The 24,078-nt window shown below is 36.5% G+C and overlaps 1 protein-coding gene across 3 annotated transcripts in view; it reads right to left on the bottom strand.

Annotated features, from left to right (window-relative positions):
- The window catches only part of RAD18 (RAD18 E3 ubiquitin protein ligase), a 132,484-nt gene that overhangs the window by 88,673 nt on the left and 19,733 nt on the right, over positions 1–24,078 (bottom strand). For all 3 annotated transcript variants that reach the window (XM_043975450.1, XM_043975448.1, XM_043975449.1), the window contains exons 5-6: positions 20,531–20,880; positions 14,229–14,328 (exon numbers count right to left, since the gene is read on the bottom strand). In XM_043975450.1, the coding sequence (XP_043831385.1) occupies positions 14,229–14,328; positions 20,531–20,880 (450 nt within the window). The remainder of the gene's footprint in view (positions 1–14,228; positions 14,329–20,530; positions 20,881–24,078) is intronic.

The raw sequence follows: 24,078 nt of genomic DNA, 5'->3' as shown, positions 1-24,078 counted from the left end.
TTATTGGATTCTTTATATAAATGCTGATATATTCTGTATCACTGGCCCATGTATATAAGTATTGATATTATATTTTATGTGAGCATCACTAAATAGCTACTGTCTAGCAGAAATGTTCATATTGTTCTTTAGCATTTAAACCAACCTAGAATACTTACCTTTTGTGAAAGCAAATTGCCCTCCAAGTTCTTAGGATGATATACCTGTGCTTAAAATCCGTAAGCAGCTGACATTCTGGCCTACTTCTCTAGCTGATCGTGCTAGCGTTCTTGTCCTGGTGGATGAGTTTGCAATTCCATTTTGCTTACCCTAATAGTAGCATGGATGCATGGAGGACAGGGAGACACATAAGGGGAGAATTTAGGATGCCCTATAGAACAAGGACCCAAAGGAAATTGCCTGGACCTCTTTGAGTACAGAGGGAAAAGAATTTGGGTGTACTCTGTGTAGAAAGGTATTTTTTGTCTAGACTCCAGCTGAATGACATCATATACTAAATCATGGAAGAGTTTCCAACTGAGACAATTTTCTCATCTGAGAAAGAGGTAAGCCCCCAGTTTACTTCAGGTCCCAAATCCCTAGGGGTAGAGCTCCAAGTAATTTGGAAAGCTCAATGTAGACCAGGTTTCCCCACAAGATGGAAGTCAGTTTTCTTTGCCTGGTTTTGCTCTTTCTTTCACTTGTAGGTTAAGAAAGGCCCTACACAACTAAGGCTATGTTTCTTGTTATATGAATCTGCAAAATTTTGTATTTGGGATCACTGTGATTTCTGTTTGTATATGTGGGAAGCAAGTGTATGGAAATTGTTTATGCCTCCTCAGAGACCACAAGGGCACTTTTCTGAATGTGGGTTAAATACTGTGTTAACTAAAAAATGCACTAATATGTATTTGCTGGGACATCAACTTTGAAACTGGGGAAATGTGCAACGGAGCATGCTCAGATAGCCTAATTTGAAAACACCTCGTTCCCCTGAATCTCCTATCACAGCCTCTTTACTAAGTGGCAGACATGGAAGTTGGAGGCATGGTAAACTTGAAGCCAGGATTCCAAACAAGATATTGTACCAAGCTAAGCCTGAGGGGAGCCCTGAGAAACTAGGGTACAGGAATGAAGCCTGAAGAAGGTTTTAGACTTGGAACTAGAACTGTGCTTTATTTATAGGAAGGAATCAAGCTAAGTGGTTTGTCTATTTTCTTCATATTTTTAAAGTAAATATTTCCTTGCCAAAGCTTAAAGAAAAAAGAAATTCAAAAGTTACTTCAAAGCTTCTGAGACAGTAAATGGAAAACACAGACAATGATGACCATAGTCACATCAGTAAGAGAGGCAATCAAGGGAACTCACTCCCCTTCCTGTTGCTTTAGTTTTCAAATTATCTACTCTTCTCAAAGACTGAAATATAATCAGCAACATTATGATCAAATTGAAGTTAATCTAGTAAAAGAATATTACTGGATATGGAGATGCATAATAAAATATCATAATAAAGAAAACAATGTGAAAGCCTAATAAAGTAAGGAGTTCTGATGCATCAAAATATACTGGGCAGGGGCGGCTAGGTGGCGCAGTGGATAAAGCACCGGCCCTGGATTCAGGAGTTCCTGAGTTCAAATCCAGCCTCAGACACTTGACACTTACTAGCTGTGTGACCTTGGGCAAGTCACTTAAGCCCCATTGCCCCGCAAAAAAAACAAAAACAAAAACAAAAACAAAACAAAAAAAATACTGTGCACTGTCATGTCAAATACAAGACATACTGCTAAGTCTTAGAATACAACAATGAAATATATCCAATTTGGAGGGAGCTTATATTACATTCTACTTATCCTATAAATAAGTAAGCTCAAATCCGAGGAAGGAGAAAGCACTGGGCCTAAGAAGTAATCAGGAAAAGCTTGGAGGAAGTGGCATGTGAGCTCACCCTTGGAGGAAGCTATGGCTTTTGAGAGCCAGAAGGAAAAACAAAAAGGTATATTCACTTTTAAATCACGTTCTAGAAAAGGCATCTCAGGTGTAATAAGCTGAAATGGTTGGGCAGACATTTCAGAGAGTGACTCTTTTCAGAACCAGTTTTAAAGGGGTAGTTAACTCTCTCAGCAGAGAATAAAACTGTGCCCTCTATAGATGTAGATGGTAAACTGTAGTTAAAAAGCAAGGCTTATTAATATGATATGAGGGCAAGATTATAATATGTCAAATGTAATATATTTAGATGCCTTTAGTCTCAGAGGCTTATAAGATTTCCTTTTGACAGTCATAATAGACCTTGCTTTTGTTGTATTTTGTGAGTGAAAAACTAACCTCACTTCTTTTGCTATTGTAGCTACTTGGATATATAACAGTTTAGCAAGATTTTACTTTTCTAAGCTATCACGTGTTTAAAAACATGCATCCATGGCTTGTACTAAATATGGCTGTGTCCCTTGACAGAAAAGAAAATATAGCTGTACTTTGGTTTTTTAGGTAAAAGACATGTTTTCATTAGTGCATTTTTTAATCACTTCTCGCTGTAAAAACATAAATCAGCTTTCCACTTCTTATGCAGATTACAATAACCTGTGTATAGTAGAGTACAATCATTTGTGCTGTTCTTAATTTTCTAAAGCACCTTGATGATAGTGAATTTTTAGTGGTAAGCATCCTCTACTGACATCCTCAGAAGGGAGATAAAACCTAGCTCTCATGCAACGAAAGGTAAAAATAACATTATAATTTAATTAGGACTGACTATAAAGAACTTCCTTCTCCCTTTCCCCAAAAGGATTGTACAATTATACCATATACTCAATAGGCAACACAATGAAGCTCAGAGTTTATACCAGTTCCCAGTAAATGCAAATTTAAAAAGAAAAATTAGACATGTCATGTGTTCAAAATGCTCATGGCAAACTATCATTTTGTATTCCTGCAAATTAAAAAAAAATAGGGATGGGAGTACAGTTGGGAAAACAATGGTTGGTGCCAGATCACGGTGGGGCTTTAAGATGCCAGACTAAGAATTTGCCTCAGGAATAAAATACAAGAGGGAGCCAATGAAGGTTATTGAGTTCAAACCTATTCCTAAAAAAGATGCTACTTGTATAGAGCAGAAGTAACAAACTCCAGAATGTGGGCAAGAATCAGATTTAAATGTAATTGGGAAATGTTTAACAAAATCAAAAAATATATAATACAACATAAATATTGTGAATTTGTAGTTTTCCTAAGTCAGTATGTGGCCTGCAGGGATCTATTTCTATTTAAGTTTGACTCCAGTGATATAGAAAACAAAATGGAAAGGGGAAGAGACAAGAAGTTGGAATACCAGTGAGGAGCTTACTACAATTTTGCTAAGGGAATGTCAATCAACTAGAGAGCAGCTAAACAAAATATGATATATGAATATAATGGGGCACCTTTTATTATTTCATTAAAAAAAAACCAAATGGGACAGTTCCAAAGAAATGTGAATACGGCCAAAAAATAATTTAGACAATTACAATAGCATTGTAAAAAATGAATAACTGTGAAAGACTTAAGACTTTGAAAGACTCTGATAAAGACAACCCAATCATGATTCTTAAGGGACCAATGATGAAGAATAACAAGAAGTCATACTCAAGATGCAGAGTGAGGCATACACTTCTTTTTTTTGGGGGGGGGGGTGAGGCAATTGGGGTTAAGTGACTTGCCCAGGGTCACACAGCTAGTACATGTCAAGCATCTGAGGCTGGATTTGAACTCAGGTACTCCTGATTCCAGGGCTGGTGCTCTATCTACTGTGCCACCTAGCTGCCCCCACTTTTTTAACATGCTCAATTTGGGAAGTTATTTTGCTTGACTATGCATGTTTCTTAAAAAGGATTTCCTTTTCTTTTTTTTTTTCTCAATTGGGGGAGGGAAATAAAGAAGAAAGAGAAAATAAATGTTTAATTAAAAAATTAAAATTTTAAAGTCTTCAGAAAAGGAGGTTCCTCAGGGGAAAAGCAAGCTAAATATGAGTTTGATTTACTTGACTACAGTGAACTTATTTAAATGATTTTGTAGTATTTAATTATCTAGCAAACTAGAAGCAAATTCACCTAAAAGGAACTATAGAGATAGGAAAAAAATATCAGAACTATTCAGTCACAGGTTTTTAAGTAAGAAACCAAACTGGAAAAGAGTTCACATAGCAAAAAAGAGAAACTATGCCTGTTAATGTGGAAGTTTCACCTCCAGTCACTCAGCAAAATTATGAGATGAATTCAAGAAATATTGTAAAAAAAAAAAATAAACTACATGGAAGCAAAAAGTAAACTAGTATAATTTGAACACTATAGGATCAGGGGTTATATATGGAAAAAAGAGCAATACACAAAAAATTGGCCTAATTTGCAGCCAGGTGGCACAGTGGATAAAGTGCCAGGGCCTGGAGTCAGGAAGACCCATTGTCCACATCTAGCCTCAGACACTTACTAGCTGTGTGACCCTGGGCAAGTCACTTAACCCTATTTGCCTCAATTTCCTCATCTGTAAAATGAGCTGGGGAAGGAAATGTCAAACCACTCCAGTATCTTTGCCAAGAAAACCCCACATAAGGTCATGAAGAGTCAGTCACAACCGAAACAAATCAACAACAAAAATTTGCAAGACATATCCAGAAAGTGAAAAAAATGAAAAACTAGAATAACCCAATTAGAATATTAAATAAGATTCAGAAAAGAGAAGATTGAGGTTAAGAAGCTAACAAGACTATACTAAAAAGAAACTAAGATGCCAAATCGATACAAAGATAAATGCAATTTTGTGACTTGTAACAGAATCAATTTGAGTTAGTCATTTTCAGGAAATAGAAAAAAAAGGAATAAATTAATTAAAAGATAATTGAATTAGCCCAGTTTAATCTTGAAATCCATTAATTAAAGGACAGCAAGAACTGTAGAGAAATGTCCTTGACACTAGAAAAAGCATAATAATGGTAAAGAGGAATAAGAAAATGGTTAAAGAGCAACTAGGGACACAGCAGGTATTCTGATCAAGCGTCTAGACCAATAGCAAAAAGACAGATCTGGGAATCTTCACTTTTTTTGGGACTAATAAAAGATCTTCCTTTTTGCCAGCTCTCAGAGTCTCCAGAAAGAGCTAACTGAAGAGCAAGAAAAGAGCAGCAAGAAAAGAAAGCTTAGGTTGCATAAATAGCCACAAAAGTTTGAAGGTTTTGACCTCATTAGGAGAAGGGGAGAATAGTGAAATGCCCAGGAGAATGACATCATCGTGGGGCAGAGCCACAGATTCCACTATAAATCTAAGATTAATCATTAATAATTGTAGGGAAGAAAGCTAACAAAAATAGTATCAACCATTAAAGGCAGTGTTGGCCTGGAGTCAGGAAGACATGAATTCAAATCTGACCTCCAACACTGTGACATATATGACCCTGGGCAAGTCACTTTACAGCCATCTGCTTCAATTTCCTCATCTGCAAAATAGAGATCTTAACAGCATCTACCTCCCAGGATTGTTGTGAGGATAAAATGAGATATTTGTAAATCATGCAACAAATACTTTAGTACTATATAAATGCTGGTTATTATTATTAAAGGAGCTATCAGGCTACTCAGAATTCTATTTTCTTCATTTTCAACTCTTAGTACTGCAAGCTGTCAACAGATTTCAGGAAATTTGTTAGAAAAATCAATGGAAGAATTAATTCTTAAGTAAGAGCTTGGAATCCACTGGTAGAGCTACTTAGAAGCCAGGGTTATGGACAAACATAGTACAACATGGGAGGATTTAAGTAGAGATCCTCATTTATAAGGGAAATTAAGGTTTGGGAAATTAAGTGACTCATCCAAAGTCACCAGGTTAATAATAAGTGGTTCTCCTAACTATGATCCTGTGATACACATACTCACAAATAATATCAAGCATTTCCCCATTTTTACTTGATCCAAGCTCTAGGTCCATTTTCACTTCCTTGTATGTGGAGATTCCTAGGAGCTAAAACCAGTCCCATTATAAACTTTTAACCTTATACTTTTATACTAGTACTATTCTTTACCCTATTACTCAAAAATTTTACATTAATTAATCTACTAAAATCCACCAGAGCAAATTCCAAACTATACTAAAACCATTTAGAAGCATTTTCCAATTTTTTAAAAAATTATCCTATGGATTAAAATGGAACATACAAATGACATAAAAAAATCAGACCTTTATTAGAAACAACTTCTGAAAGGTCTTTTAAACAACTTCATCACCGCATCATAAATTGCCTTTATAAGCATTTAACACATCAGTGAGTAGTTACATGCTAAATAAATGCTTTCTGAACACAACTATTATAGTTGGAAGCCCCGCCCCCCACTCCCAAAGAGTGTGTTAAAGGTCCAGGTATAAATTAAAATGGGCCAAAGAATATTATGTGGATCAAATAAGATAATGTATCAAAAAAGCTTTTGTATACAGCAAAGACTATATAAATATCAGCTCTTATTATTCAAACTGGTATACCCAGAAAGCCTTATTTTACAATGTACTTTTGCACATTAACAATCACTCGTGTTCATTAGTTAAAAATTAATAACTAAGCTACCAAAAAAGGTCTCTATTGTCTTACACTACCACCAACTGGCTAAATTAATTTCTTTAGTACTAAAGCAGTGAAGCCTAAAGCCAGAGATAACCAATGAAACACAGGAACATCCATAATATACTTCTAAGAAAATGTATTTCTAGGTTTTGGGAGGGGTGTTTGTTTTAAAATATAACTGTCTCTTGGACCATACAGGGTTTACAGAATTCTGGGGGGGAAATGCAATACCAGTTAACAGACTGAATAACTTCTTCGAAACCCAGAAAAATACAGGTTATGGACAAATTATCAAGTTTTCTGAAAAATTCAGTTTATGACTGTAAAATCCTAATAGAAACGTAGTGTTCTGTGGTTCTTAAAACAAAACAAGCATTATCAGAGTTCAACAAGTTCTTTCACAAATTTCAAAATACAAGCCCTTAATAAATGCTTCCCCAAAGCATGATTTTCTCCCACAATTCAGAGAAAATGTACAACCTATATAGCAAGAAATTCCAGAAAGTAAGATAACTCAGTACTTACTAATGATGTGTTCAGAAAAGATTCTCTATTACAGGTCCTTCCAAACAAAAAGGCCCAGTTACAAAGTTGTTCCTAATGTTAAATGTAAAATCTACTCAGAAATTCCAATTGATTTTAGCAAAGGTTATCATGAGTTGGGAGAAGCACAGGTTATATACATAAGGGGAAGATGGAAAACTTTAGGAATAGGACTTTCTCAGCTTATTAAGAATATCTGGTCCATGATATACTTTTACACAGCAAACATCCTGAGAATTTACACATCACCACACAATTTCCTTCAGATAAAAACAACAAAATGATTGCCTAGACCAAAACTCTAACCCACTCTATTCTTGGCTACTTGACTTTTTTCATTTCAGTCTTGGAGTATTTGTAGAAGAGTCTGAGATAGAAGGAGGAAAACACCTTCGTGAACCCTTACACAATCCCTTGATGCTTTAGAGAGAATAAAAGTGAACCAGAGTCACAGTGTTAACTCCTTCTTATGGGTTTTTCATACCACCATATCTTTTTTTTTTCCTTCAGGAAACTCTTTTCCTCTAACATTGTTTTAAATCTAAACTGGTGAAAAACACATGGTCAGTGTTAGTAAGCTACAAAACCAAAAAGTAAGTTGAAGTTCAAGATTCTCACTCTGCATTCTACCTGGGAAACTTTGGAAAAGTCACTTACCCTAGCTCAGGTCTTAGTTTCCTCATACATAAAATATATATAAAATGTAAAGATGGTACCAGTTGGTCTCTTAAGGAACTTTCCTGCTCTAAAGTCTATGATCTGGAAAGAAAAGTCAGGAAAAGGACCACTTTTTAAAATTCAAATTAATCACCAATTCAAGACTAGACTTGCAGGGCAATGGTGGTTAAGTGACTTGCCCAGGGTCACACAGCTAGTAAGTGTCAAGTGTCTGAGGCCAGATTTAAACTCAGGTACTCCTGAATCCAGGGCCAGTGCTTTATCCTCTGTGCCACCTAGCTGCCCAACGGTTATTTATTAAGCACTTACTACAGATAGATGGCTGTTGGAAGAATTCAAGGTTTAAGTTATTATCTGATGTTTAAGGAAAGCAAAACATATTTTTGTTCACGCCTTCCCGAAATATCAGATAATAGCAAATGAAAGTGTCTACTTAGAAACAAAATGGTTACATGTAAAAATATCTACAACAGATGAAAGAGAAGGCTGGTAGTAATTATGGAGATCAAAACAGTAGCAATGCCGAGTCAATGTGCTAGTAGTTCTTATATAATCCAAGAAAAACTATTTTCACTAACAGACGTGATGAGATATAGTCACAAGGAGGGAAGAGAATCCAGAATTGAGATTTCATTGGTATACAGCACTGTAAATCAGGAAACTACCTTCTGTTTATTATAGTTTTAGAGCATGGCTCCTTAACCTCACCTCCACAGACTCCTACTGTGGATCCATTTCAAGGGGTCTGTGAACTTAGATAGGAAAAAAAAGTTACATCTTTATTGTCACTCATCACTAAATGAAATTTAGCATAGCCTTCAACTACTAATTTTACATAGACAACTGATACATATGTAAATATGCATATGTATATGACCAAAAGATATGGACAAACAGTTCTCAAAGGAAAAATTGCACACTAAAAAGCACATGAAAAAGAATAACAATAATTTCAATCAAAATGACTCTGAGATTTCACCTCACACCCAACAAATTGGTAAAGATGACAAACGACCAGAGTCAACAGTAGAGTTCTTATGGGAAGACGGGTACACCAGTGTATAATCCATGGAGCAATGAATCTCTACCATCATTATGGAATTATGCAAATAAAATAATAAAAACGTCCGGATTTTAAGGACACTCTCCTTTCTTCCTCAATGGGTCAGTGCTCACAAGTGTTCTATGTCCATGTTCATAAACTGCTATTCCTTTATCCAGTCATAATCTGCTGTCATTCCCCCTCTTTTTGCCTTGCAATCTAAACCTTGTTTTTCCTCCCCACAGCAATATCTAATCCCTCCACCCCCTACTCCTCATTCTGTTACCAAACCACCACTTCTACACTGGCTACAGTCTCTTCCCTGATTATCTAGAGCCTTCGATTCCACTATACAATGTCCTCTTCTTTTAAATCCTTGGCCCCTTTATCTTATCAAAGAGCTTATCTTTCCAAGTTCCCACTTTGTATTACTCCTACCTCCACTGCCTCCTCCTACTACAGAATGGAGCTAGACAAGAACACAAAACTGTGCTGCTGAGGTCCTCTACAATTTTGTTACACAATTTCAAGTGGGCCCTCAGTATGGCAAGACAATCCTTTTATAACTCCCGAATTACCTCAGTGTCCCATTCACCATAGCAGCTTTTCCAAACCTCTTTATCTTTCCTACAGCTCCTTGTCCCCCAGCCTCTCAGCTGAGAACTTTGCCTCATATTTCACTGAAAAAATATTGGACATTCACCAAAAGATCCTTCTTCTTACCTTCTCATCTCACATGACCCCAAGGTTTTATGCCACTATAACCTTCTTCACCTCTGACCCACATGAAGAGGTGGCCCTTTTTGCCAATCAAACCCCTCTCCATATATAAATGACGCCACTCTTACCCCAACTTCTCCAGCAGATTTCTTTCTTGTCCAAACTCTCTCACATATCTTCTATCTCTCCCAGCTACTCACTGCTTCCCTACTACCTATAAAAATGCTCATATCTCCTCTATCTTCAAAAAACTCTCACTTGTTCTATCTTCCCCACCAGAAAGCCATCTATAACTTATGCTTTCACTTCCTTTCCTGTCACCCTCTTAACTTCCTACAGTCTGGCTTCTGACTTCATCAAGCCACTGAAACTGCTCTCTGCAAAGTTACTAATGATCTCTTAAGTGCCACATCTAATGGCTTTTTCTCAGTCTTCATTCTTTTTGATCTCTCGATGCCTTGATGACTTGTGCATTATTGATTGCCCTCTTCTTGATACTGTCTTCTCTCCAGGGTTTTCATCCTGGTTCACCTCCTACCTATCTGACTGCTCCTCAGTCTCCTCTGCTGTACCTTAATCTAGGTCAGGGAGCTTCTTAAACTTTTTTCACTAACAACCCCTTTTTGCCAGAGAGCTTTTCACTGGACCCCAATTACATAAGTATATAAAATAGGTATACATAACCTTTTACTGTTGCCAAATTTTTCATGACCCCCACATTCAGTTACACAAACCCATATGGGATTGCGACCCACAGTTTAAAAAGCTAAGATCTAGGTCATACCTACTAACAGTGGGTGTCTTGGGGCAGCTAGGTGGCGCAGTGGATAAAGCATCAGCCCTGGATTCGGGAAGACCTGAGTTCAAATCTGGCCTCAGACACTTGACACTTACTAGCTGTGTGACCCTGGGCAAGTCACTTAACCCCCACTGCCTTGCAAAAAAACCCAAACAAACAAATAAACAGTGGGTGTCCCCAAAGACTCTATCCTGGGCCCCCTTCTCTTCCCCCTCTATACTATTTTACTTAGTGATCTTATCACTTCCCATGATTTCCATTATCTCTGCAGGTGATTCTAAGATATACTTGTCTAGCATTATTAACCTTTTCCCCAGTCTCCAGTCTCACATTTTCCAACTTCCTTTGAGCTTGAACTAGATGTCCCATAAAGTCAGCATCTGCAAAACTGAACTTAATATCTTTTCTCCCTAAGTGCTCATCCCAACCTAACTTCCCTATTACTGTTGAGGGTACTGCCATTCTCCCAATCACCCAGCCTTCGAAACATGGGTATCATCCTCAACTACTCGCTCTTACCTCCCATATCTGATCAGTGGTCAAGTTATATCTTTTCTACCTTTATATGTCCTCTTCTCTCCTCTGATAATACTCCCTTGGTGTAGGCCCTCATCACCTCTAGGCTGGACAAAGCCTACTGATTAAACTTGCTGCCACACATCTCTCCCCATGCTAGTGCATCCAAGACTCAGATGTCAAAGTGATCTTCCTGATAGCATCTGCTACCTGCTTCAGTAAATTCCAGTGATTCCCTATTATCTCCACAATTAAAAAGAAAATACTCTGCTTGGCTTTAAAGCCTTTCATAACCTGACCACTTCTTACTTTTCCAGTCATCTTGCGCCTTACTCTCATCCACATACTATGCCATTCAGACTGGCCTTCTTGCTGTTCCTCACAAATAATATTCCATCCACTAACTCCAAGCATTTTTACTAGCTCTCCTTTATGCCTGAAATGCTCAGAATTAGAACTAGCTTCCTTCAAGTCTCACCTTTTTTTTGTTGTTTGTTTTGGGGTTTCTCTGTGAGGCAATTGGGGTTAAGTGACTTGCCCAGGGTCACACAGCTAGTAAGTGTTAAGTGTCTGAGGCCAGATTTGAACTCAGGTCCTCCGAATCCAGGGCCAGTGCTCCATCCACTGCGCCACCTAGCTGCCCAAGTCTCACCTTTTGCAAGAAACCTTCCACAGTTCTCCTTAATGCCAGTGCCTTCCCTCTGAGATTACCCCCAATTACTGGGGGCCCATCTCCATTTGTCCAGACAAACATCTTGCCACTGGACCCAGATGGCTCCAAAGGAGAGAATGAAGTTGGTGATTTTGCACAACCCTTCCTTACTTAAATCCAATTCACTGCAAGTCATGACATCACCTCCTGATGTCTTCGCCATCTTCAAGAACGTAGAACAAACAACAACAACAACCCCCAATTACCCACTAGGTTTCATTTGTACTTCCACATAAGACTGTGAGTTCCTTGAGAGCAGAAACTGTTCTTCACCTTTCTTTAAATCCCCAGCCTTTAGCAAAATAGCTGGTGTACAGCAGGTGCTTAATAAATGCTTAGTGACCGAACTTTGATCCAGAGATTAAATTACTATTTAATTCTATTACTTATACCTTCCAAGGAGGTCATTGATAAGAAGTTCTCACATGTTCCATAATATTTACAGTAACATTTTTGCAGTAGCAAAAAATTAGAAACAAAGTAGACACATGTCAATTGGGGAATGGCTAAGCAAATTATGGTACGTCACTGTAATAGATTATTACTGTGCCTGGCACATAGAAGGCTCTTAATAAATGCTTAGTGATTGAGTGTGCTATAAGAAATGGCAAAAATGACGAATAGAGAAAATATAAAAAGAGTTACATGATATGATACAGAGTGAATAGGTGGAACCAAGAAAATAATATGTGCAGTAACAACAATGTAAATAGAATTATCAAACAATAAAAAATGAATGTTACAAAATTACAAAGAACAAGCACAGCTCCAAAAAAAGATATGAGAAGATGCTGCCACCATACTCTTTTGCAGAGGTGTGGTTTTCCATGGGTGTGGTACACTGCATATATTTTCAGATTTTTTTTCTATGTATTGATCACTTTTGCTGATTCTTTTTCTCTTCCTCTTTTTTTTTTCTTTAAAGAAAATTATTTTTTATATGAGATGACTCTCAGCGAGGGTAGGGACTCTGCAAGGAATTCTTGTGACATAAAACAAAAAATCTCAATAAAAAATTATTTTAAAACATTATTCTGAGCAGGGGCCCATGGGTTTCGCCACACTACCACTGGGGATCATGACACAAAAAAAGCTTAAGAATCCGTATCTTTCAGAATTATCTGAGGCACAGAGTGGTTAAATCATTAAGTCCAGAGTCACATAACCAATTGATGTCAGAAGTTGAGACTTAAACCCAGGTCTTCCTGACTCCAAAGTTAGTCAGTCAGTCAACAAGAATTGATTAAGTAATTATTAAGTACCCAGCACTGTACTAAGCCCTGGGGATTCAAAGAAAGGCAAGCATATTGCCTCTATCCTCAAGGAGCTTATATTCTAATGCAGGCAACACAAAGTAAATAACAACCTACATACAGAATATATACAGTTGGCTCTCTATTCACTGTACTTGGTTGTCACTTAAATGAAATAGAGACAACTAAACAGACTATTAAGCCAACCAATCAAAACAGTTTAACAAACCATGAAGGAAAAACCATAGTTGAAACTAAAATTCCATCTTCAAAATAATCATATAACAAATCAAAGGATAAGTACAAGGCTTGACTTTTGTATTTAATGTGTGATATTCCTAAGTTTGATTTTAGAAACTTTTTAAATAAGCCTATGTTTCTTACAGAATAAAAAATAACTAATATTTATATAAAGCTTTATTTAGGTTTACAAAATGTTTTACGTATATTATCTCATTTGATCTTTGCAAAACTCTTGGTCTATAAAATCCCTTACTGGGGTAGCTAGATGGCACAGTGGATAAAAGCAGAGGCCCTGGATTCAGGAGGACCTGAGTTCAAATCTGCCCTCAGACACTTTACACTTAACTAGCTGTGTGACCCTGGCAAGTCACTTAACCCCCATTGCCCTGCAAAAAAAAAAAAAAACCCAAAAAACAAAAAATAAAAACCCTTATTAATGGTGGCACCTAAAAAATTACCAATATAATAATAAAGATTTAGGTAGCAAGTTGGTTTTTAAAAAAAAAAAAGAAAGAAAACAATGTTAACTTTAACCCTTCACTTATCAAGAGGTACATCAACAGTAGTCAACTGACTTACGAAGGAATACCATGCTTAATGTGGAACATCCTAGGTGAGGACAAATATACTACAAAACTGAGCACAAAGGTGGTAAATATTTAACAAGTTGGCATATTGGCTGAAACTAAACAAGTATGCTAGCATTTCCTTAATATTTGGTTACAAGGTAGAATTGAAAAACAAATGATTCTTTAAAATTAAAACTGCTAAGATACTCATTCACATAATGCCCTACAAGACAAAAGAGTTAGTGCTAAAAATCAGCACATTAACAAATTATGAAGCTCTTCGTAGATGTTAGAAACAATACTGCTATTTTAGACTTCTGGGAGAGTTGGGAGTTAACTGCAATTTTGAAACTAATGAGGAAAATCATCTAGTATGAAATAATATATTACCAAGACAATAGATTTTCTGTTTAGGCCAAATTCTGTTAACTGTCCCAACAACAGATTTAGACAGAGTTAAGAAAAAAGGAGAAACAAAGAAAAACAAGAGAATATACACAGGGCAACATGAGAGTTGAATTCAATTTAATCAATATATAAAACAAAAGAACCAAAAAGTTTAATCTATTCAAAAGTTATATTTAAATTACTCACCTTCTAAGGCTTTCCTTCTTGTCTTCCCGTGACAAGCAGCTATCTAAGTGCTTATTTATATAGGTCTCAGGGATGCTCACACTGCAAACGGGACATTCCACTGCATTTAAAAATATACATGTTATTTGTAGAGAAGGGAAAAAATCAATTTGCCTATTTTGGGTGCAGAAAAAGATAAGTAAAAATCATAACAACAGCAGCAGCAGCAATAATAATAGTATTTGTAAAGCATACTTTAAGGTATGTCATTAAATACTCTTTTAGAAAAACAAAGTAGAAAGTCAGTGGAAGGTAAGGAAAACAAGGTGAGAAAAGAAATCAGGAAATCTGTAGGATCATAAGTAAAGAATACCAAGAATGAAATAAAAGACTGAGAGTTGGCTGAGGGTTTCACCTATTAGTTAAATACTTTTTTAGATAGACTTCCTTTATCTTCCTTTATCACAACTATTTTGTGAACACTTCGCTAAAAATTCACATAAGCTAGAAGCAGATTATATAATGACAAACTAATTCTCAGAAAGTTCTGTTAGACCAGACAACACTATTATTGAACCCAATTATTAGCCAATTCTTCCATCCTCGATCTACAATTTTAAGCATATGTCATCAAACTACAGGCAAGTTGAGGTGTAGCCAAGATGGCAGAGCATCAAGAAGTGCAGCTAAGGTGTACCCCATGATAGAGAAAATACACCAGACTAAATCTTAATAGGGAAATCCAAGAAAAAAAAATAGAGTCATTTTTCCAGCCCCGGGTCAGAAAAGGGAGACAGACAAAGAGGTCTGGGCACCAGTAGCACTGAGCATTCCAGTGCTGAAGGGGCTGAGCATCAACCTCATTCAGCAGAGCAGGGCTTGACTTTGTGTAGGCTACAAAAACGAGAACTAAGTGATAGCTTTCTCACTAACTGTCCTATTCTGGGTCATATATCCAGGGCAGACCAAGCCTAGGGGTAGCCTTTCAAAGAGGCTACAAACAATTTGAAATTGAGGGGATGTCCATCAATGGAGGAATGGCTGAACAAGTTGTAGTGATGTAATAACTATTATGCTATGAGAAATGAAAAAGCAGGATGCTCTCAGAAAAACCTGGAAAGACTTAGATGAACTGATACAAAGTGAAATGAGCAGAACCAGAACACTGTACACGGTAACAGCAATATTCTACAATGATCATCTGTGAATGACTTAGCTATTCTCAGCAATATACAATAATCTAGGATAATTCCAGAGGACTTATGACAAAAAATGCTATCAATCTCCAGAGAAAGAACTGATGGAGTCTGAATGCATATCAAAGCATACTTTTTTTTAAACTTTATTTTTCTTGAGTTTTTTTTTGTATGTGTTTTCTTTCACAACATGACTATCATGGAACTGTTTTGCATGACTACACATGTATAATCTATATCAAATCACGTACCTTCTCAAGGGAGGAGAGGGAAAGGAGGAATTCGGAACTCAAAATTTTTTTGAATGAATGTTAAAAATTGTTTTTATATGTAATTGAGGAAAAAATAAAATACTAATTCAATAATTTTTTAAAAAGAAAAAAAGAAGGAGGTCACAAACCCTAGGCTATGTACTATAAGCAAAGAGCACATTCAGAAGCCAGCAGCAGCTGTGTGGCTCTGACCCCAAGAACAGAAAAGGGTCTCAGTCAGTTCCAGCCTTAAGCTCAGTCTGAAGCCTGCAGCAAAACAACCAGGACAGGAATTCCAGGGCAGATCAAAGAGGAGAAAGCAGTTCTGTCACTCCAAAGCTATAGAGCTTTCCAGCTAGCTCATAGTAGCTGAGTCCAGCAGCAATCTGCTGGAAATCTAACTGGAGTAAAAACACAGCACAGGTACATTGCTCAGACCTAAGCCTAGAGCAAGAACTTGCACAGCTTAAACCAGGAGGGCAACAATCTGACTCTGCCCTAAATCAGAACACTTTGGCAACAATGGAAGTGTGCAGCTTTCTAGCCTGAGCTGTCCCTGAATCCTGGAATAACACAATACTCAATACACCAAGAAAGTGGCAGAAGCTTGTGAGCTTCTTGAAGCAGGCACAGTCTAAAGATTATCTTTTTATTTGCCTAGCACTAAGTACAATGGGTAGCACATAGAAGGCACTTAATATTAACTGACTGAGACAGACCCTAGAGCACAGAAGGACACAAGATCAATCCAGCCATTCCCTCCAGAAGTGTACAGAACCTGCCCTCACATAAACTCAGAAGTGAGGTTGGAAGAATGAAAAAACAAAGAAAAAATAATTCTACCATAAAAAGCTATTATGATGACAGGGACACTTAAAATACAAACCCAGAAGAGAATAACTCCAAAACATCAACAAACAAAATCTCAAAAGAAAAACAGAGTTTGGCCACATGTTCAACTAGAATTCCTGGAAGACATGAAGAATTTTTATAAGCTTTAAAAAGAGAATACTGGAGGGGGAAATGAGAGCAAGGAAGAAAGAATTGGAAAGGGAATTATCAGCTTACCATGAGAGGTACACAACCTTGCCCAAACAAAGCCCCTAAAAATTTGAATGAAGATTTCAGGAATCAACTGTAAATATTAAAACAAAGTCAAAATACTGAAAAAATAGAAGTATAAATTATCTCATAGTAAAAATGACTTGGAAAAATCAAGGAGAGATAACTTAATCATTGACTACTTGAAAACATAAATATACTACAATGAAAGACCCAAGAAAGAATCTAAACATCACATCTGAAGAAATAAAAAAGACTGTGATATTTAAAAATCTAAATGTGTGGCCGCCTTAAATTAGAAGCTTTAGCACCAGTCTTTGGGCATTAAGCATTTATTAAAGCATACTAGGTATTAGTAAAAAGGAAAACAGTGGAGTTCAGAAAGTTAAGAAAAGGCCTATCTAGCCTAGAGTTCCAGCCTGGTCTGGTGGTTCACTGGACTTGAAGGTGATCTGGAGTTGAGTTCAAAGTCCTTAGCTTCTGAGAACAATACCATCTTAAGGGCTAGCCAGGTGTGGTTACAATATAATTAACTTGAATCAGCAGTCAATCACTCTCACTTAATTCAATCAGTTTAGATTAACCTCCAGGTGAGTCTTTGAGTATCTGCCAAATCCCATTATTTTCTCACAAGATAAATGCCCAGATATCTTACACCCAGAAGACAAAAGTGGAAATAGAAAGAATCTACTGGCAACCTCATGGAAGAAACCTCAAAATGAAAACTCCCAGGAACATCAGAGCCAAAATCCAGAGTTTCCAAGTCAAATTTTAAAAATACTACAAGTAAACAGAAAGAAAGAATTCACATACCAAATAGCCACGGTCAGGATTAACTATGATTTAGTAGTCACCACTATAATGGAGAGAAGAGCTTAGAATATAATATTCCAGAACGTAAAAGATATAGACTTACAACCAAAAATAACTTACCCAGAAAAACTGAGAATAATTCTAGAAGGGGTAAAATAGAACTTTAATGAAATAGAGGACCTCCAAAATTCTTGATGAAAAGACCAGAGTGCTGCATAGAAACTTTGAAGTACAAATAGAGAAGGCAAGAAAGACAGAAAAAGAAAAACAAGCATGAGTGAACAATCATAAGGGATTAAACAAGGATTCTAATAAGGAGATGATACCTAATATCCTACAGATGAGATGATATATCCACTCAGAACTCTATATAATCAATGGTCAGTGAACAAACCTAATGAGGCTATGACTTGGAGAATAGATCTGCTATGTTTTAATGATCTTAAGGAGCAAATGGGAAGGAGAAGAAGGATATTCTCTGGGAAAAGGGCAGAAGGTTTAAGAAAGTGTGATTAAATAATAGGATTTGGCAGAGCCCAGGGGCCCCACCTGAAGTGATTTAGAATGGTTTGAATTGGGTGAGACTGAGAAATTGACTGAGTATCTACTTAAGAATGATTAAATCGAGACCATACCTGGCTGGCCCTGAGTGGGGTGTTGTTCTCAAAGACTGTGGACTACTGATGTTAGCAGGAGACGACCCTCAACCAATCAGCTTAAAGGACCTCCCCTTTTGGGGAGAGAGACAGGAAATAGGAAGTTGAGGCTGGCTCACCAGATCTCTCTCTTTTCATCTGGAACTGATTTGGTGGCGGGAGACAGAGAACAGGAGGGCCCCCCCTTTCCATCCAGGACTTTGATGTGGTGAGGGACTTCACGTGGACTACTAGGAAAAGCAAAGGTTTCTCTCTGGCTATACTGACTCTCTCTTCACTATCTTCTAATACACTTTAATAAATCCTTAAAAACCTAAAATCTTGCTGAATTTATCAGTGATTTTAGCCAGCTTCCCCCCCAAAACTGGGAGGGGGCAGGGCAGATTAGGACCCACATTTATATTTTAAACATCACAAAAGATGGGGGAAATTATGTTATATAATTGGAGTACATAAGTAAAAACAAGGAGGAAGGGATGAAGGGATTGGGTGACATTTGAACCTCACTCTCATCTGAAATGGCCAAAGGAGAGAAGAACACACACATACAAAAATGGGTAGAGAAATACATTTCAGTCAACAGGTAAAAAAAGAAGAAAAGGGGGGAAAGGAGAAGAAGTGGGGAAAAGCAAGGATTATTTAAGGGAAGGATTAATCCTAAAACAAATTCTATCTAAAGATGTACAAAAATATTTATAGCAGCCCTTTTTAGCAAAGGCAAAGAACTGGAAACTGAGGGGGCACCCATGAATTTGGGAAAGCTTGAACAAGTTATATATGAATGTGACTGAATGGTATTTTGCTATAAGAAATGATGAAAAGAATGGCTTCAGAAAAACCTGGGAAAGCTTATGAACTGATGCAGAGTGAAGTGAGCAGAACTAGTAGAAAAATTTTAACAATAACAATATTATAAAAACAAACAACCTTGAAAGATTTGGTAACTGTATAAAATGAGCAACCATGACTCCAGAAGATTCATGATGTAACATGGCGTACCCACTTCCTGATATACAGTAGAGCCAAAAAAGTTCAGAGAGAAGATCAAGACTTTTTTTTAACCATAGTTAATGTCAGAAAGTCTTGCTTGATTATTCATATTTGTAACTGTCTTATTTTTCTTTCTTTCTCAATGGGAAGAGGGGAAGTAAGAGGGAAAAAAATCAGATTTTCTTTGATAGAAAAAAAGAAATATTTTTAAAAAGGCAATTTGAGCTATTATTTGAGGGCAGGGACCAGGATTTAGCTCTTCTTTGTATTGTTCAAAATGCTTAACACAGTGCACCTCAGACAAAGCATTTACTCAACCCAGTGTCATACACATAGTAGGGATTTAATACTAGAAGTACATGAAGCCCTTCCAGTGTGGTATGACTTACTCTAAAGCTTATATTCCATTAGCATAGCTTACAAGAACCATGTGTCACCTCCAAAATGAAGTGCCAGGATAAGACTATAGTAGAAGCTTTTATTAATAAACTGAGTCAAAATTCAAACCAAATATTCAGTGAAAAACTGGCATGTTCAATATTGTACCCACTGTGTGAGTGGATGGACTCACAGAATAAGTATATTATATGAGAAAAGTTTCTGGTTTCATGTACCTTTTTCTGTTCTACTTTCTATTTAGAAATACCTATTTTAGTTGGTGTTTGATAAATTCAGAATGAATTTTTTTTTTTAAAGAAAGAAAACATACACAAATGAAACAGTTAAATAAGTCAGTATATATTCACTCCCTTGAAGTATAAAATAGATGATCCAGGAAACAAGTATTGCAGAAGTCCTAAGAAAGAATAAATCAACATGAGAAAAAATGGTTTAGGATCTTAAGACTGGCTATAATTTGGATTTGGGCAACAGGAATCCAACGTGCAAGGCCTAGGAGGTGAAAGCAAACATGGGATATTCAAGAAAATGTGAGATTGGTTTGAAAAAGAAATTTGTGGTAAGGAATAATGAGAGATAAAGTGAGAAAGTTAATACAAGCCAGACTGCAAAAGATTCAGAATGACAGGCCAAATAATTTGATATATCTCCTATGGGTAAGGCAATGCCATTTGGGGTTTATAAGCAAAATGACATAATGAAAGTGTTTTAGGGAGATCATTCAAAGGATACTATACAGAAGTGGAATAGGTTGGCACAAAGGGCAGGACTTCAGTCTGAATTCCTAATCTCAATGTTAAAGGTACATGTGTCTATCAAACTCCAAGTACTAAGTTGAAATCTAGTACATCCTTTCCCTCTCCTTCCACTTCAGGAATGTGACCTTATATAACTGTTCTTTGGGGTGAGAAATTTTTTATAAAGAAGGAAAAAAAAACAAGAAAATAGTTTCCTACCTTTTGTAACTTCCTTAAAAGCAGATGTAGATGGTTTCTCAGGGCCATTAACAGAAGTGGACCTTTGAGCCTCCCTTGCTTCACTTGATGCCCCTTTTATCTCTGTAGAACTGTTTTGCTTTTTTCCTATAGGATTGATTTTCCCTTCTTTGACTCTCTTTGGCTTCTCTGGTGTTTTTATGGAAGAATGAATTTCTTTTACCAAGTAAGAATCCATCATTCTGTTTTCTTGTCTTAAGGAAGAACCCACGTGCACTTTAGGAACTTGGATTTTGCCAGAAATATTCTTTGTGCAGGAGGGCAGAGGAGATATTGGTGGTGAATCCAGGGTGAACTGCGACAGATGATTCCTTGGAGGACAACAAACAAACTTTCGATTAGGACAACAAACAATGAATGTATTAAGTGGTCTAGATTATTTATCTGCCCCTCCCTCCATTACCTACTGTTTTTTGTTTTAAAATCTTAAGTTTTATAATAACAACAAAACAAAAATATACTTTCTGTGATATAAAGAAGAAGAGCTAATGTTGCAACAGCTATAGAAAAGCAGGCATAGTCATGCAATGTTGGTAAAGTGATGACATGTTCTAATTATTCTGGAAAGCAATTTGGAATTATTCCAAGAAAGTAAATAAAATATCTACGCCCCAAAGCTCTCACTGTAAGACACTTACCCCAATAGGTCTCATATACATCAAAGTATATACAGCAGAGCCTTTTTGTAGTACCAAAGGAAGATGTGCATCGAATAAGAAATGGCTCAAGAAATTGTGGTACACAAATGTAACAGATTATACTACTTCATAGTAAGAAATGGTGAATATGAAGAACACAAAGAAACTTAGGAAGTCTTTGTTTTGTTTTGTTTTTTGCTGGCGGGGGTTAAGTGACTTGCCCAGGGTCACACAGCTAGTAAGTGTCAAGTGTCTGAAGCCAGATATGAACTCAGGTCTTCCTGAATCCAGGGCCAGTACTTTATCAACTGTGCCACCTAGCTGCCCCCGGAAGTCTTTTAGAAAATGATGCAAAGTGAAGAGAAACCAGAAAAATGATATACAAAATGACTACAATTATGTAAATTAAAAGAACTAAAATAAAGCAAAACTGAATGCTGTTTAATTATAATGACCCAGCTTGACCCCAAAGGAGAAATAAGAAAACTCAACTCCTTCCCTTCTTTGTAAAGGCAGGGACCAGAGGTGCCGAATACACAGACTATAAGGCCTGGTTGGTCAGTTTTACCAAACTGCTCTTTTTGTTCTCTTAATCTTTATTACTGAGGGTGAACACACCACTGGGCATCTGGGATAAAACCATAAGGGAAAGGAAGGGGGAAAAAACACACACACACATACATATAGAGTAAAAGAGTCAGATTATTGAATCACCTACATTGTTAAAAATTAAGAACTTCTTTGTCAGGCTGATATACTTCAGGAATGTAGCTGCAAGGTTGACTTAAATAAACAAATGTCCTAGTCTAAAATCTATTTTGATAGAATTTTATTGATATCTCTTGCTTTTAAATCATCTTGTATCCCTTCCCTCCCAGAGAGCTATCAACTTAAAAAAGAACTTTCTTTTAAAAAAGGGCAAAGATAGAGAGAAGAAAATTTCATCAGAAATCAAAACATTAAAAAAGAATGACATTTTATGAATGTTCCACAAAAGGTGACATGTCTTCTCATATCTCTCCTTTGTAATTTTTTTATAGCATAATATTCCATTATATTCATGTGCTACCATGTTTTTAGTCATCCCCCAATCAATGAGTACAAATTTTTTCTTGTTTACTAGCACAAAAAGTGCTTCTAGAATCATTTTGGTGTACATGCAGCCTTTCTTCTTATAATGATTTCCTTGTCGTATATGTCTAGCAGTGAGATTTTTGCATTAAAGACTATGGGCATTTTTGTCACTTTATTTGTATAATTCCAAATGGCTTCACAGAATGGGAGTTCTAATTCAGAGCTCCATTAACAGTGAACAAGCAAAACCTGTCTTCCCAGAACCCTTGTTACTAACATTCAGTCTGTAATCTATTAACTGAAATCTAAACAATTACAGAGAACGATTAAATGCTGCTTATAGTTATATATTACTTAGGTCAAACATCTTTTCTCCTAAAGCCTGAAGTTAACATGTCTACTAAAGTGCTTACATTATATCTAGAGGACAACAGAATCATAGAGTTGGATGGGATCAAACTGGCCCAAAATGCCCTGCTCAGTAGTTTCATTAGAATATTACATTAACAGATACTAAACAGTTACCAATTCACTTACTCACATGGAGCCACCTAAAGGCCCAGAAACAATATTCACATATGTTCATAGACACATAAAGATGACCTATTTAATTTTATTTAAAATGATCAGCTGCAATTCAGAGACCCTAAAACTTAAAATAAGCCCAAGGCTAATAAGCAAAAATTTTATTTTACATAAAAACAAAGTATTTGTGAACTATCGCTGTTTCCATGAACAAGACCAACACAGCATAAATCACACATAACCTCAATCAGTATCCTGTCTCTCCCTTTCAAAGTTCAGATTTTCAGTGCAAAACCTTTAGCTAAGAAAGCTTTCATTCCATTATAGCAAAGTAAAATAAACACCATTCATCTCTGAGATAAAACCAGCATTGATAAAATACTGTTGCAGTGGTAACATTTTAGCTCAGCATCTATGTTTAGTTGGCAGACAACCTCAAAGATGACTTTTTTATTTTCTTCAAAGCTCAGTTGAATCTGTCTCTCCCACTTCCTTTCTCGCTCTCTCCTCCTATACCAGATCAATGATCTTGGTCAGAATACAGCAAAGGAGAGGAGGGAAAGGGCAGCACAAACAGTGACAAAACTGTCTCCCCATATTTTAAATAAAGCATGTTAATTTAAATAGAATTAAAGCATATACCAAGATAGGTACCTTAAAAACTGGACCCCCCAAAAGTTAACTCTAATTGAATTGTGTTTCCAAAATTTATGTTTAAAGTAAAATTTAATTTGGTAATTCTCTTTTAAAATACCCCTACCTAAGAAAGCATATTATAGTGACTTGGTATTATTACCTTAGAAAAATAGACATTTCTCTTTCATTTAAAGATAACCTAATTATCTCATGTTACAGAAGATGAAACAAAGGCTTTATTAAGTCCAATGTTATTTCAACTATACAAATCCTAGATGATGAAGTAATTTGTAATTAGTTCAATTCAATTCAAGCATACAAGTATTTATTAAATGTCTGCTAGAAAGCTGGTACTATGCTCAATGCTAGAGATATAAATATAAATGGAAGAGTTCCTGCTCTCAAGGAGCTTACATTTTACTCTGGGGTTGAGGGAAAGACAAAACATGTGCACAAATGGATAAATGCTGAAATATATATCCATAGTAGAGAATACTAACAATGGTGCTGTTATATGGATGGTGAGATGGGGACAGAGAAGTGTTAGGGGTAGCTAGGTGGCACAGTAGATGTGGCACTGGCTCAGAGTCTGGAAGATCTGAGTTCAAATTCGGCCTCAAACAATTATTAGCTATG

The sequence above is a fragment of the Dromiciops gliroides genome, chromosome 1 (genome assembly GCF_019393635.1).
Source record: "Dromiciops gliroides isolate mDroGli1 chromosome 1, mDroGli1.pri, whole genome shotgun sequence".
NCBI lineage: Eukaryota > Metazoa > Chordata > Mammalia > Microbiotheria > Microbiotheriidae > Dromiciops > Dromiciops gliroides.
Note: the sequence above shows the minus strand (reverse complement) of the source record. Positions and strands in the feature narration are given on the sequence as shown.